Here is a 14,562-nt window from a genome sequence, read left to right as displayed (position 1 = left end):
GATAGCTGATTAACTTAACTCATTCTGCCATACTAGTGGCAGAATGGCATCAACTCACAGGGCACACCTGTGCTACTAGCAGCATTTTTGCCTCAAAGAACTGTGTGAAGTATCCCTAGGCCACATTTAGACTTAAAATGAAAGAAGCCACCAATTAAATACATTGCCCATGGCTAAGGAATGGAGACATAACTATGTCACATCCAGTACTTATCGTTTCTGTATTAGTCTCTTCAAGCCAGAAGTGAAACAAAGGAAGAAGGTGCCCCTGCTGTATATTATGGTTGACTACACACATTCTCCTTGAAATTCTTCCTTCTTGATACCTATGAAGTACTCTGACCTGGCCTTTCATCTTATTCTCTGGTCATTCTGTATCAGGTGCCTCTTCCTCCGCATATTCCTTAAATACCAGTCCTCCTCAGACTTCCATTCATGGAGAGATGTCTATAACCCCTTCCCTTCCCAGCCTATTAAACTTTTCAGTATATTTTGAAGTTTTCCTCTCCCCATGTTTTTGCTGTCTGGTGAGAAGAGGGGGTGGCTGAACACAGGGAAAAGGAGAAGAGAGAACACATTCGATAAGAAAATCAAACTGTTAGAGGCAGAAGGCCAAAGATTTACTACTTACTCCCAAAGCCGGTTGGCTTATTTTGTGCAAAGGCATTGTTCTGGGATGAGAAGAGGCTGGTTCCTGTGCTTGCAGTTCCAAACAAGCTATTTGATGTTCCTGTTGATGTGCCAAACCCAAAGCCAGTGCTTGTGGAGGTAGCTGGCTGGCTAAATGAATTGGTACCAAATAAGCCTCCTGGAGAGATGGGGGGGGGGGGAGAGTTACACAGATTGGAGTCACTAAATGAAATCCTATACCAGATATGAATAAACAAATTGTATTCCAAATAAAATCCCTACCTGGTTTGGTCTGTGAATTTCCAAACAGGCCTCCAGTATTGTTGCTAGAACCAAATGCAGATGTTCCAAACGCCCCTCCACTAGTAGTGCCAAATCCAGTATCTGATAAAACAAATTCCAGAATCAAAATAAAATCTAAACCAGGTCAATGTTTAAAAAAGAATTTCCTGGTCTGAAAACTTAGTAACAAATTATAACTTTCTGATAAAAGAGCCACTTAATAACAGTAAGTACATTCTATTAAGGATCAGAAAACCAAGAAAACTCAAAATTTATTTCTATTTTTTAGAAAATTTTAACAAGATTTTATCCTGGTCATTTTTCAAGTTATTATAAAGATCAAAGTATAAATTAATTCCTACCTAAAACTATTGGAGTGGATTTGTTCTTAATAACAGCTTAAGATTTCTCTCCCTCATTTGTTATTTTTTAAAACTTACTCTGCCCAAATGTTGAAGTTGTGCCAAAGCCACCAGTGCCACCCCCAAAGGGTGTTCCAAATGACTTATTAAACATCTTCAAAATCTTAAAAAAGCTGGAAAGAAGAAAAAATAATCACTTTTTAAAGACCATAAAATGCAGTGGAATTTTTTTCAGAAAATGTATCATTCTACAAATTTAATTAGGCCTATTCAAACTGTAACACAATGTTCACTCTCGTTCAATATCCTAAAACTTTATATGATAAAACAGACTTTGTAAAACTGAGCTAAATTGAATCAGTACCATAATGTGAAATTAAACCTTATGTTGCACCCACAACCGTCCCTTTAAAACAATGTTTTTTTGACCTTTTTAAAACATAAGCCCCCCTTTAATAAAGACATCAGGTCTACTATGCCCTATTTTGGTATGCCCCATGTAGGAAGTTATGCAGAACACTCCTTAAAAATTACAATGACATTCTGTTATCCCACTCTGAGAAGCTAAATTTTTTGTCAGGCTTTATTTTCAACAGTTTGCACTGTAAAAAGTTTTCGCCTGTATTTTTTGGTATATAAATATTGTAATATTGTTCTTCAAACTATGTACACCCCGTCCTCCCATCTCTAAACCTGAGAGATTCTGGCGCCCTGACATTCTTTTTGAGATTACTTCTTAACACTATTCTCTATGGTCCCCTGCTTACCTATCTTCTAGTACTTTTGGCAATATTATGGAACTTTTGGTCAAAACCTCCACTTCACATGAATGAGCCCCCTAAAATATCCAAACTATGTACATGGTCACTTAATGCATTGGCCAGAGTGAAAGTTTTCCCCCCACTAGATCTGAATGAAAACAAGGTAAAGGTATAGTTTTACAAAGAAGTAAACAGTTCCTGCCCCGCCCCGGTCAATAAATTTTCCTTAAATTTAAAACATCTGCTACCACGTACCTGCCAGCAGACAAGAAAATAATGAGTAAAAGTCAAAGGGAAAGTCACTCAGCCATGTCCCACTCTTTGAGACCCCACGGACTATGTAGTCCATGGAATTCTCCAGGCCAGAATACCGGACTGGGTAGCCTTTCCCTTCTCCAGGGGATCTTCCCAACCCAGGGATCAAAGCCAGGTCTCCCACACTGCAGGCAGATTCTTTACCAGCTGAGCCACAAGAGAAGCCTTAAGTAAACTACTTTTTTTTTTTTTAGTAAACTACTTTTAATATTAAAACTCAGAAAATAGACAATCATGCTTGTTTAGATTGCGACAGGTATTATGGCCTTTCTATTATTTACACATAATGAAGCACTTTTTTTCTTCTAGTAAAATCATATGCCTCATTCATATAATAAAATTAAATGTAACATGCTGAGGTGTGCCCACAGTGTTCTGGAGTCCCGTTAGCACTTTGGTATTCTAACACCCACAACACTGTGTGCAACACTGGAAAAGATGAAATAAATACTTTTACAGAAAGCAACATTCTGCCCCCTCTCCATATTCCCCTAGAAAAAAATTTCCAACACTTAGTTCTTTATTCCAACATCCAGGAATTTAATAACTTCTTCAGTTAAACAGAGCTCACTGAAACCAGCAGTTTAAGAGGGCCACATCAGAATTAGATGCAAGTTTTTCAAACTACAACCCCCTATACAACATTCCAGAAGTCAGAAACCAAAATGTCTAGGATTAGAATGGAGGCATTTGTATTCTGAAAGCCTCCTCAAATGATTCTAATGCATTTCCTTGGAACTGGGGGCTGTACTTCAGGTATTCCATCATTTCTCCTTCAGTAGTAAGATGTAGTTGAATTTTCCTGCCTTTTCAATCTACCAGGTGTCACAAAGTGATGAACTGGACCTTTACCATATCAACTGGTGACTCCCCCTTTCAAGGGAAATAATTCTTGGAAGTACTACACAGTTCATTCAGAATTGACAGTTGTGCTGGGTCAGATGTCTGGATCAACTCATTTTGATTGTTCTCTCATACTGCAGTCTTGGGTCACAGGCCCTACAGATAAAAGAAATTCACTTTCCTTTATCTGCTGACTAAAATTTTTCACCCATCACCAATAAGGCAAAAACTGAGTAATACCATTATCATGCTAAATCTGCCATTCATTTTCTTATTCAACCCTATAAACAGCAATCTATTCATGTAAATCTGATATCCTCCACAGAGCAGACATGTCAGGACTCAAATCCTCATATAGAAGATTTGTCAGTTTGGGTTTCAGTCTAGGTTCTACAGACCAAATCCACAACTTCTAATCATCAAAATTTGATTTCTAATAGTCTTATCCGAAACATACAAACCTAGCATCACACATACACTCCACAAAGGAATTTTAAGTAGTAATAAAATATCCTGAGAAATATCTCACAGTTTATAAGCTCTTACAGGTTATCTCAACAACTCTAAAAGGTGAGGTTATGCCTTACCACCTGTATTTTACAGATGAGGGAACAGGATCAGGAGTTCAACAAGCTTTCCCAAGGCCAAAGAAGGGATAAGCAGTAGCACCCCACTTTAATCTCCGATTTCCCATGGACACCCTCAATCCTAGGATGGAAGATACTAAGCAACAAGCAAGAACATGTGCAGGGTATTAAGAAAATTCATCTGTTCCAGACTAAAGAAAAAAGGCCAATACAGTTTAGACTCTTGGAAAAAAAGCTTCTCACTCAAGCTCAGCCTGTCTTTATGGTTCTGGCAAGAATGAGCTTGGCTTACTCTCAAGTCTGATCACACTGGGATTCTAAGTGTTTTTTAAAAAATTATCCCTATGGAAGCAAACCAAGATTTTACAAACAGCTTCATTCTTTTTATCATGATTGCTAGAAATTAAAGAATAGCTAATATATTAAACCCTTTGCACTTCAAATAAATCAATTTCCTGATTCTGCTATGAAATGTCAGTACCTCAGGAAAAAAAATGCCCCCCCCCCCCCCCAACCAAACAACCTACTAATTCATTCTTCAAAACCTAGCTCAGGGACTTTCCTGGTGGCCCAGTGGCTAAGACTCTGTGCTCCCAATGCAGGGGGTCTAGGTCTGATCCCTGGTCAGGGAACTAGATCCCACATGCTGCCCTCGCACCACAACTAGAGAAGCCTGCACACCACAACGAAGACCCAGAGCAGCCTAGATAAATAAATTAAAAAAATAAAAATGTTTAAAAAAAAAACAAAGAAACACCTAGCCCAAATGTCATCTCTTCTATAAGCTCTTCCTAACTCCCGTTAGTAGTCACTCCTTCGGGCTTCCATAGCATAGTATGATTTATTTATACATATCTATCTTGACTCTTTCTACCATGAACCCTGTGATAACACCAACTACACAGATCTCCCTTGAGGACTGAAGGATTTGTTGTCCCAGCTGCTGAGACGTACTACCAAAAGAAAGCCTTCAGCTGTCAGTCCTCTTCAGAACTGCCTCTAATGAAAAGAGTTGCCTCACCAAGGGTCAGATCCTCTTCAGAGGACCTTTGTCGACAAAGTGATATCTCTGCTCTTTAACATGCTCTCAAGGTCTGTCATAGCTCTTCAGGGGACAGACCATATCTAAAAGCCAGACATCTTTATTCCAGCTTAGGATAATTCTGAAGAGTGATCTCAGCTTCATAGCCTACATGGATTGGCTGAGGCCTTCATTAAGATACTATCAACGCAGTTTCTCCCTCAGCCCATTCTACTTCTTTCTCTTCTTTCCCACAAGTGGTGATCCCAAGTGCACTCTCTAATAAAATTCATGCAGGATTATCTCCAATTCAGAGTTGGCTTCCCAAAGACATCAACCTCTCAACCTCCCCCAACGCAACCTGCAACACACAATGAACTCCAGGATAGGAACAGTACCATTTGTTTACTATCCCAGAACCTAACAAGCAGTCTGAAACACAGTTGTACTCATTTTCTAAATTAATGGCAATCACCACGAATGTGCTTTTAAAACTCAGTCTGAATGATCAAGTTACTTTAGAAGTAATTTCTAACTTAAAAATAAAATTATGCTAGATTAATTCTCACAACGAAAGGTAGCTGTGAAAGGAAAGATTCTTCACAGAATTTTTCATCTAAAGAGGTTGCTAAAAGGAAGAGATCACAAAATGGCTGGATACAACCAGCAGACACTTCCTTGGCCTGTATACATATACATATATATGTATGTGTGTGTGTGTGTGTGTATATATATGGTATATTATACACACACATATGTATTTTAAAATGTTTATGTGTATGTATATATTATCTTAAACCAGCTGATAACATTTAAAATAGGGATATATTATCATCGTCATGTGGTAGTGGATGAGAGGGGAGTTTGGGAGAGAATGGACACCTGTGTATGTACGGCTGAGTCCCTTCGCTGTTCACCTGAAACTATCACAACACTGTTAATCAGCTACACCCAATAGAGAATGTTTTTGGCGTGAAAAAAAATTAAAAATATTGCAAAAACAAGAATGGGTCATTTGTGTACCTCTCCTATCTGGCCTTAACACCAAGCTCAGTTTCCCTCATATAATAAACACATAATAAATGTACTTGTCAGTTTATCATGTAATGATGTCATCAACCTTAAATTACTCGACTAAAGTAGTGAATCAGGGCACTCAGCTAAGTACGTACCCAGGATATGGTGTATCAACAATAAGGCATCATCAAAACATTTGAACAAAGTTACCCTAAAAGAATTATTTCAAGTAAAAGATGTTCAATGAAAAAAAGGAAGTTGCAAAAAGATACAACTGGCAGATTCTTTATGTAAAATAGAAAAGATAACACAATTATTTATGGATATATATATATGTATATGTATATATATATATATATAGTAAAAGTAAGACTAGTAAAACACATGAAGGTGGTTACCTCTGGAGAGAGGAAGGGAAATAAGACATGGGGCAGAGAATTCAGAGGATCCAAACTTTTCGATAATGTTTACTTCCTCTATTAACAATAACAAATGAAAAAAAAAACAACAACAAATGATCTAGAGGATGCAGGTATTTATATTAACTCTATTTCCATTTTAAAAATCTATTCAAAAAAGAAAAAGTAATCCAAGTGACTGAAAGGTGTAGAACTTCTAAATTCATTCACATTTAAAGGCAAAGCACATATTCAAGTCTTTATCCTTTCAAATATATTAACCTGACCCAAACTGAAATCCTCCTAGAATAAACACTAGCTAAAATTTGACTTCTTACTGTGTCCCAAGTGCAGTTCTAAGTGTTTTTTTAAATGAATTATCTCTTATAAACATCCCCCAAAATCCAATGAAATAGGTGTTTTTAATCCCTATTTTACAAACGGTGAAACTGAGACAGAAATAACTTGCCCCAAATCACAAAGCTATTATTAACTCCAGAAGCTATGCTCTGAGACTCTACAGAGTCCAGACTGCCTTAAGAAAGAACACTGACAACCAAAGGGAAATGACTTTGCACTCATTGCAAATAGGGAACCTATGAGACCAAAATTTGGCAGTATTGATCCAGCACCATTAGAAGAAAGAGACACTTCTCTGGCAAATATGGGAGATCTAGTCACCAGGAAGATATTCTCTCTTGTGGATAAACAATTTATAAGATATTGCCATGATCTCGATGAACTTTCCTACAAAGATGAACCACTTGCTTTAAGGATGAACTGACTTATTTTCATTGCAATGTATCTCTTTTTGGTATATAAGATATACTTAGAAAGAATAAATAAAAATGCAATAGTACTATATGGAAAGAGACAATGTCCTTAAATTTACTCTGTTCTCTGTTCAATCTTCTAAGTAATAATTCAGACTGTCAGATATAAGAAAGAGGTAGCCTTAGTAACAGATTAACAGTAGTCCAGTAACACTGTCCCAACTAAAGCTCAATTAACTGATGTCCAGTTTTTGTGAGCTTTGTGAACTCTGGGTTTGACAACAAAACTCAGTTTTCTTCCAGAAAAGTGGTGGACAGACCCTGAAACATGGTAACACCCAGTCAACTGCCAACTTTAAGTGCTATCTGAATGATTAAGCAAGTTTGCTGCTCTCTGACAACAGAAAATTACACAAATGGGAAGTAATTTTTTCTTTCTGCTTCACTGAGTTCCTTTGTATCAAACTCAGTAAAGAGCAAAAACACTGTTAGATGAATGGATTAGTATAGTACTTTAGTTTACAAAGTACTTTTTCATACAGTCTCTCATCTTCACAGAAGTACTAAAAAAACAAATTATCACCCACAGAAAATTGACTGACTGATAATTTTTGCCTTGGGTGGGACAGGAAGGATGCGAGTCGCTAAGACCTTCGGGTAAAACAGATTGGCTTAATCACCTAATAACATATCCCAGCAAAACCACCCACTGCTGCTGCTGCTGCTAAGTCGCTTCAGTCGTGTCCGACTCTGTGTGATCCCACAGACGGCGGCCCGCCAGGCTCCCCCATCCCTGGGATTCTCCAGGCAAGAACACTGGAGTGGGTTGCCATTTCCTTCTCCAATGCATGAAAGTGAAAAGTGAAAGTGAAGTCCCTCAGTAGGGCTTGACTCATAGCAACTCCATGGACTGCAGCCTACCAGGCTCCTCCATCCATGGGGTTTTCCAGGCAAGAGTACTGGAGTGGGTTGCCATTGCCTTCTCCCAAACCACCCACTATTCTCTTGTTTTACAATCTCCTTGTGACTGATCCCCAGATCAAGCCATACCCTTTGCTGTTGTTGTTTTTAGTCACTCAGTCATGTCCGACTCTTTTGTGACCCCATGGACTGCAGCCCATCAGGCGCCTCTGTTCAGGGGATTTCCCAGGCAAGAATACTGGAATGGCTCGCCATTTCCTTCTCTGTACCTTTTATTATAACATTCATTTTCTCTCTAAAAACTATGTCCCCTTCTCTTTCTAAAAATTGCTACTCAAGCCTCACCTGCCTCAACATGACAGTCCCAGATTACACCCTTCAGACTCCTATCAGTATAAAAATATTTCCCCTTCCCCTCCCCCTTTCCAACCCTGATTACATAAACTAATGCCTCCCAGCTGTTTTTAGTTATGCAATATATTTGCTGTCATACCTGCCACTTGAGTGTGTAAGCTGTTTGTTGCCCTAGTAAAAATTATCGTAATTTCCCTCAATTTCTCCCACTAGTGTATAAAATTAATTTAAAATAATCCAGAGTACCTAATACAGCTCCTTCCTCATAGTGCTGAGTAGCATTTTTCATCCCCTTAACAACTCATTTTACAAACTGAAGTAGTGAAGAGTACATTAGTCTTAGAGACAAATATTTAAAACTCTCTGCCATTTAGTATGTTTGCAATTCTCTGTGAATCTAAAATTAAGTCAAAATAAAAAGGTAAAGAAGGAATAAAAGACCGCAGCTACTTGCTACTGTGTAACTGTAGTTATGATATTCAACCTCAGATCTCAATTTCTAATACCTGAATGGCAGGGATTATACAGCCTACGCCAAAGGATTGTTAGAACAAAGATGCCTCAAACTAGAGCTCCTCAAGAGCAGATTTCAGTTTAGTTTTACAATATTTTAAATTAGAAAATCAATCACTCTAAACTTAGGTTGATCAGTGCCAAGCCAGAACTCCAAACATAAGACTTATTTCCCAATACTGTTGGTGTCACCTACTGACCATTTAAAACAACCGTGAAGCACCACAGCAAAAAATGAAAACAATTACCTCCCCAAACAATATACTGAGGGCACTCTGATTATTCACTCACTCCTGCTCATTTCGCATTTGCCAGCCTTTCTAACTACTCACATTAATATAAAAATTTTATGTATTTATCTTCGGCCATGCTGGGTCTTTGTTGCTGCCCAAGAGTTTTCTCTAGTTGCAGTGTACAGGGGCTCTCTTTTCATTGCAGTGGTTTCTCTTGTTGCAGAGCTGCAGAGCATGGGCTCTACGGTATAAGGGCTCAGTGGCTGTGGCTAAGGGCTTAGCTGCTCCACAGCATGTGGAATCTTCCTGGACCAAGAATCGAATCTGGTGTCCCCTACACTGGCAGGTGGATTCTTAACGCCTGGATCACCAGGGAAATCCTCACATCTTTTTAATTTACAAAACCATTTGCCTATTTCTTAAGTTTATTCCATCTAGCAAGGTTAGGTGTGCAGATACTAGTAATCTTTGTGTAAAAGAAGTACATGGAAGTAGTCTAAACAAAGGTGTGAAGTAATGAGTGATTCTGATACATACTCATGAAGGATGAACTGTTTTCTTCCTGAACAGGCTAATTTAGGCAATTATATTCCCCTTGATCAGAAGTGTCATCCATAAAACAGACGGCACAAAAGCTGCTCTAGTGAAGTAAAGAGGGATGGGGACACAACAGAACCTCATCAGTGAACACCTTCAAAGAAGCTTATGGCTGTATGAACCAAGTGTGAAAAATCACTGTCTTATATTAGTAGTTCTCAAGGCTCCTAGAAGTCCCCAAAACCTTTTTCAGGGGGCCCATGAAGTAAAAGCTACTTTTATAATAATCCTAAGACATTATTTGTCTTTTTGAAAAAACTGTGCTGGGATGTCCCTAGTGGTCCAGTGGTTAAGACTCTGTGCCGATAATGCAGGGGGTGCAGATTTGATCCCTGAACAAGGAACTAAAATCCCACATGCCCCACGGCCAAAAGATTAGAAAAAATAAAAAATAAAAAAAAACTGTGCTGACCTCTGCACCTAATGGTATATAAAACTGCTAGAACCGAACACAAAACAAAACAATGGCCCCAAACTGTAGAGTCACTGGATTCTTCACTGCCACTCACTCACAGCACACATAAAAATCTACTTTCACTTGAATGTCCTTGATAGAGCAGTAAATTATTTACTGTATTAACTCAACATTTCAGGGCACATCTTTTCAATATTGTGTGTGATTATTCTGGGAGATGAAGTGGGAAATACTCAAAAGCACTTCTACATGTTAAACTACAAGGGCTGCCCCAACAAAAAAAAGTTGAGTGAATACAAAGCGGAACCAACAGATTTTTCTTCATGGAACACAATTTTCATTTCAAAGAATAAATGAGAAACTATGTTTACTAAGATTTGAAGCAAAAATTGGAATCTTGAAAACCTGTGTACACCACTACGAGCTTGCTAGCTTCCCAATTTTTAAAAGACTTACCTGATGAAATGTGTGGAAATATGAGCAACCGTAAATCTGTCAACATTTGCAAGAGCTACATGACTCAGTGAATCAATGATTCCCCTGTTGTTGTTTAGTCCCTAAGTCATATCTGACTCTTGCAATTCCATGGACTGTAACCTTCCAGTCTCCTCTGTCCATGAGATTTCCCAGGTAAGAATACGAGAGTGGGTTGCCATTTCCTTCTCCAAGGGACCTTCCTGACCCAGGATTGAACCCACATCTCCTGCATTGGCAGGCAGATTCTTTACCACCGTGCCACCTGGGAAGCCCAATAATTCCTAATGACCAATATGTGATATCATAAAATCATGCTTGCACCCATTCAAAGTGCAAGACAGACCAATGAATTTTAACATGAACATTGTACACAAGTTCAGTGATACGGTTTCAGGTCTGAGTGTAGTGTCAAAGGAGAAATCTACAATTATGTGAAAAGGTTATTAAAGCACTTTTTCCAGGACTTCCCTGACGGTCCAATGGTTAAGACTCCATGCTCCCAAAGTAGGGGGCACAGGTTTGATCCCTGGTCAGGGAGCTAAGGTCCTACAGACCACCCAGTGAAGCCAATAAATAAATAAAATAATAAACCAGTCCTCCCTTTTCCAATTACTATGTATCTGTATGAGGCTGGATTTCCTTCACGTACTTCAACTAAAATAACATACCAATCATCTGAATGCATAAAGTCTGCAAACTCAGTGGTCTTCTGTTAAGCCAGACATTAAAAAGATTTGCAAAAATGCAAAACAATGCCACTTTTATCACTAAATTTTTTAGTAACTTTTCCTAAAGTTGTTATTTATATTAGCAAAATAATTATTTAAATAAATCTTTTCAAAATTGGTCTGTTTCTAGTAAATATTAAGCCACATAAACAAAACCTGTTCGGCGTCTGCAATGATTAAAGCATAAAGTAGTCCCAAGACCTCAAACTTGAACTGTTAGAGCCCCCTTCTAATCATCCGACTCCAGTTCCACCTTTTCCAACTCACCCTACTACCTCCCAGCTTCAGTCTTAGGACCAGATATAGCATCCCATTTAATTGTATCAATTCAAGTATAAGCTCTTTTGCCTTCTTCCACAAAAAATGAAATAAATATTGCTCTATTTACCCAATGACCTACCCCCTTTTCAAACAGGACTCTTTAATTTCTCCTATCCCAGAGAAAGGGAGGCTACCACAGACATGAAGAGAGAAACTAAAGAAAGCAACTCTAGTACTCTTTTCAGCTTCCCATCCCAGATTTTGACAATTTAAGGGTTTTCAAGGATATCTTAACCAAATGCAACTTATTAGCTGACTCCACAAACATAGACAAAGTATGATAAAGGTAAGATTTTTTTATTGAAATATTGGGAACATTCTCTGTAAAGCAGCAGTTTTGCCTCCCAAGTAACATTTGACAATGTTTGAAGACATTCTTGATTGTTAAATCTTGGGGAGGGGTGTTATGAGTATCTCATGGGTAAAATACACAAATGAAAAATACTTAGGTTCAATTCTAAACACAGAGAATGTGCCAAATTCTCAAGAAACATTGTTTATATACTTTGTCTCTAATACCTATTGTTAAATCTCTAAATATCTTATTCCCTTAAGCTTTGAACAGATTGCATAATTATAGATGTTACTCTTTATTTACTGGAAATTTAACATCAGTATTACCCCCTACTTCCTAAGGTTACTTACTACTATAAAAATATCACAATGAAGTAACAATTCCAAGCTATGAATTTGGTTCCCTAAAGGTTGTGCTTGTTATTAGCTATCTAGGAGCAAGTGGACATGAATAGTCAGGTATTAAAGTACAACATAACACACAAATGGTATGGGTCCTCCTATCTGGGCCTGGTATTTCAGGAGTACACAAACACCTAGCCTCTTTATAGACTATTTTTAGGCTTAACTCCTTCAATTTGTTTATCCTTTCAGGCAAGCACACTTACTGAAAGGTTACTATGTGAAAAGCAAACTGAATACAAGACAAAAAATTTTTTACCAGTCTAATAAAAAGACACAGCTGAAATACAAAATGACTGGTGTCATAAACAGAAGTATCAAATAAGTGTTATAGAAGGCTGCAGGGGAAAGAATGCCAGGAGACGCTTCCCAGAAGAGAAAATGGCACAGAAAACACACCCTGTTCCCCTCTTAGTATCAAGACTACAATTCTCTTCTGCTCTTAAACACTATATTTCTCAATTTTTGCTTCGTCATCAAAACAAGAGGAAAGTGGTGAGTCAAAAAATAAATTTATCAAAAGTATTTCCCAGGACCTCCTTCCTGTCCAACTTCTGGTTTGTTTTCTATATATCCAAACTTCTTCAACAAGTTCCAAACACACCATCTGTCATAACAAGTGTTTCTTTCTCAATTTATAAGACTATCACAGGGAATGATCACTGCTCTCTTCTTTCTTCCTTAGCTTCTTCTCCCAAAATAGTTTAATCTTCTCACCTTATTCTATTAGTTTTCGAATTCGGATACTTTAATTTTCTCACCTTATCCTATTAGTTTTCGAATTCGGTAAGACAGGAGTTATGAGTCCCAAGAAACAAGAAGTACCAAATGACTGCTGTGTATCTTTCTAAGTCTTGTCCATATTTCCTGTTTTCTATTTCAACTCTACTGTAGCTCACTAACTGGACCCTTTCTTCTGAATACTCAGCAGCTGACACAAATAAAAATTTCAGACCCAGATCAGGAAACTAGCCACTGACATGTAGCCTTATCAATTCATTCCCAATACGTGATACCCCTGATGTTCTTCAACTTTTAAGTTTAGTTCTCATGGCCTAGGTTGGGGTTCCACTAACGAAGCGTTTGCCTTACGGTGAACTGGGCGGGTAGCAACCAAATCAGAAACGAAGGATACAGAAAACTAGGTTTCTGTTTCCAACTACTCAATGTCACCATCTTAACCCCTCCACTTTTCTAAAGGGAATTCCTCAGTAATGGGGGGCTAGAACGCCCAGGGAGGGCAGTATAGCAGAAAAATTTCTGGCTTTTTCTAGTACTGTTTCTTCTCTGGGCCTCAGCTTCTCCACCTATGAAACTTGCACGTGATATGGGCTAGGGGAATTGACTTAATTTCCAAGGTCCTTACGGCTAGAGTAAGTAATCCAGAAACCTCACCGTTTCTCGTCTAGCTTTATGTGGGACACGTGGGAGAACAAAAAGTAAGGTTTCACTCCATTAAATGACCTTAATTTTCTCAGATACAGTTTTAATAAGCTCACAAACTCCCGACCCACTCACCCTCCCCTGGGGTTGCAAATCTCTCCTTGGAGAAGCCAAAACAAATAAAGCCCAATCCCGCACGATGATCAGGGAAGTGCTGAGGAAACCGTCCTTCAGGGTTTCAAGGCGCTGCTCCCGCAAAGGGCCTGCCCACCTAATCACTGCCGGGCAAATGAATGAGTACAATCTGCTAGAGAAGCGCTCACTCAAGGGAGGCTTTAACGCGAGACCCCCGGGCCCAGACCCCACAGAGAGCAATCCCTCCTCAGAGCCTGAAGGGCCAGGCCTCGGGCCCGGAAGTCGCGGGCCCCGCCCCCTCCCTCAGGGCAGAAGGTGCGCGCTAGGGCGCGAGACTCGGGCGCGGAGAGGGCCTGGGACGCCCCGCGCACCCGCCTCCCAGAGTGGAGGAGGAGCCTGCCGGTCTCTGGCCTCCACCACCCCGGTCCCCGACTTACCGCGATGCGGTCGGGGAGGGAAAGTGTCAGGAGTGAGGGTCTAGGCCGGACCACCACCCGCCGCTCAGAGAGCAGCGCGCGGCCGCCACGAAACCGTCGCCGCCGTCGCCAGCACCGATACCGACCGCCGCTCCGGGCGCAGCGCGTAGAGGGCCCGACTGCGTCACACGCCGCCCGCCGTCAGAGGCTCGCTGCGAGCGCTCCGCCCTCGCTGTCTGTGCATTGGCAGACGCAGCCGCCACTCTACATCCGCCCTGTTATTCATTGGACCACGGGTCTTTTGAAACCGAACGTGAGGGTTGTCTTTGGGAGACTAGGAGAGGGGGAAGAGGCGGGACCGAAGGATTAGGGGGAGGAAAGGGG

General features: G+C 39.8%; 1 protein-coding gene across 3 annotated transcripts in view; it reads right to left on the bottom strand.

Moving 5' to 3' along the window:
* The window catches only part of NUP98 (nucleoporin 98 and 96 precursor), a 90,419-nt gene extending 75,958 nt beyond the window's left edge, over nucleotides 1–14,461 (bottom strand). Inside the window, exons 1-4 of one of the 3 annotated variants that reach the window (XM_043480931.1) lie at nucleotides 14,200–14,461; nucleotides 1,353–1,447; nucleotides 913–1,014; nucleotides 632–808 (exon numbers count right to left, since the gene is read on the bottom strand). In XM_043480931.1, the coding sequence (XP_043336866.1) occupies nucleotides 632–808; nucleotides 913–1,014; nucleotides 1,353–1,428 (355 nt within the window). In that variant the 5' untranslated portion in view covers nucleotides 1,429–1,447; nucleotides 14,200–14,461. The remainder of the gene's footprint in view (nucleotides 1–631; nucleotides 809–912; nucleotides 1,015–1,352; nucleotides 1,448–14,199) is intronic. The other 2 variants (XM_043480933.1, XM_043480932.1) reach the window with 2 other exon arrangements.
* Nucleotides 14,462–14,562: the final 101 nt, after the last annotated feature.

This window comes from Cervus canadensis, chromosome 11 (assembly GCF_019320065.1).
Source record: "Cervus canadensis isolate Bull #8, Minnesota chromosome 11, ASM1932006v1, whole genome shotgun sequence".
Lineage (NCBI taxonomy): Eukaryota > Metazoa > Chordata > Mammalia > Artiodactyla > Cervidae > Cervus > Cervus canadensis.
This window is presented reverse-complemented; position numbering and strand designations above follow the sequence as displayed.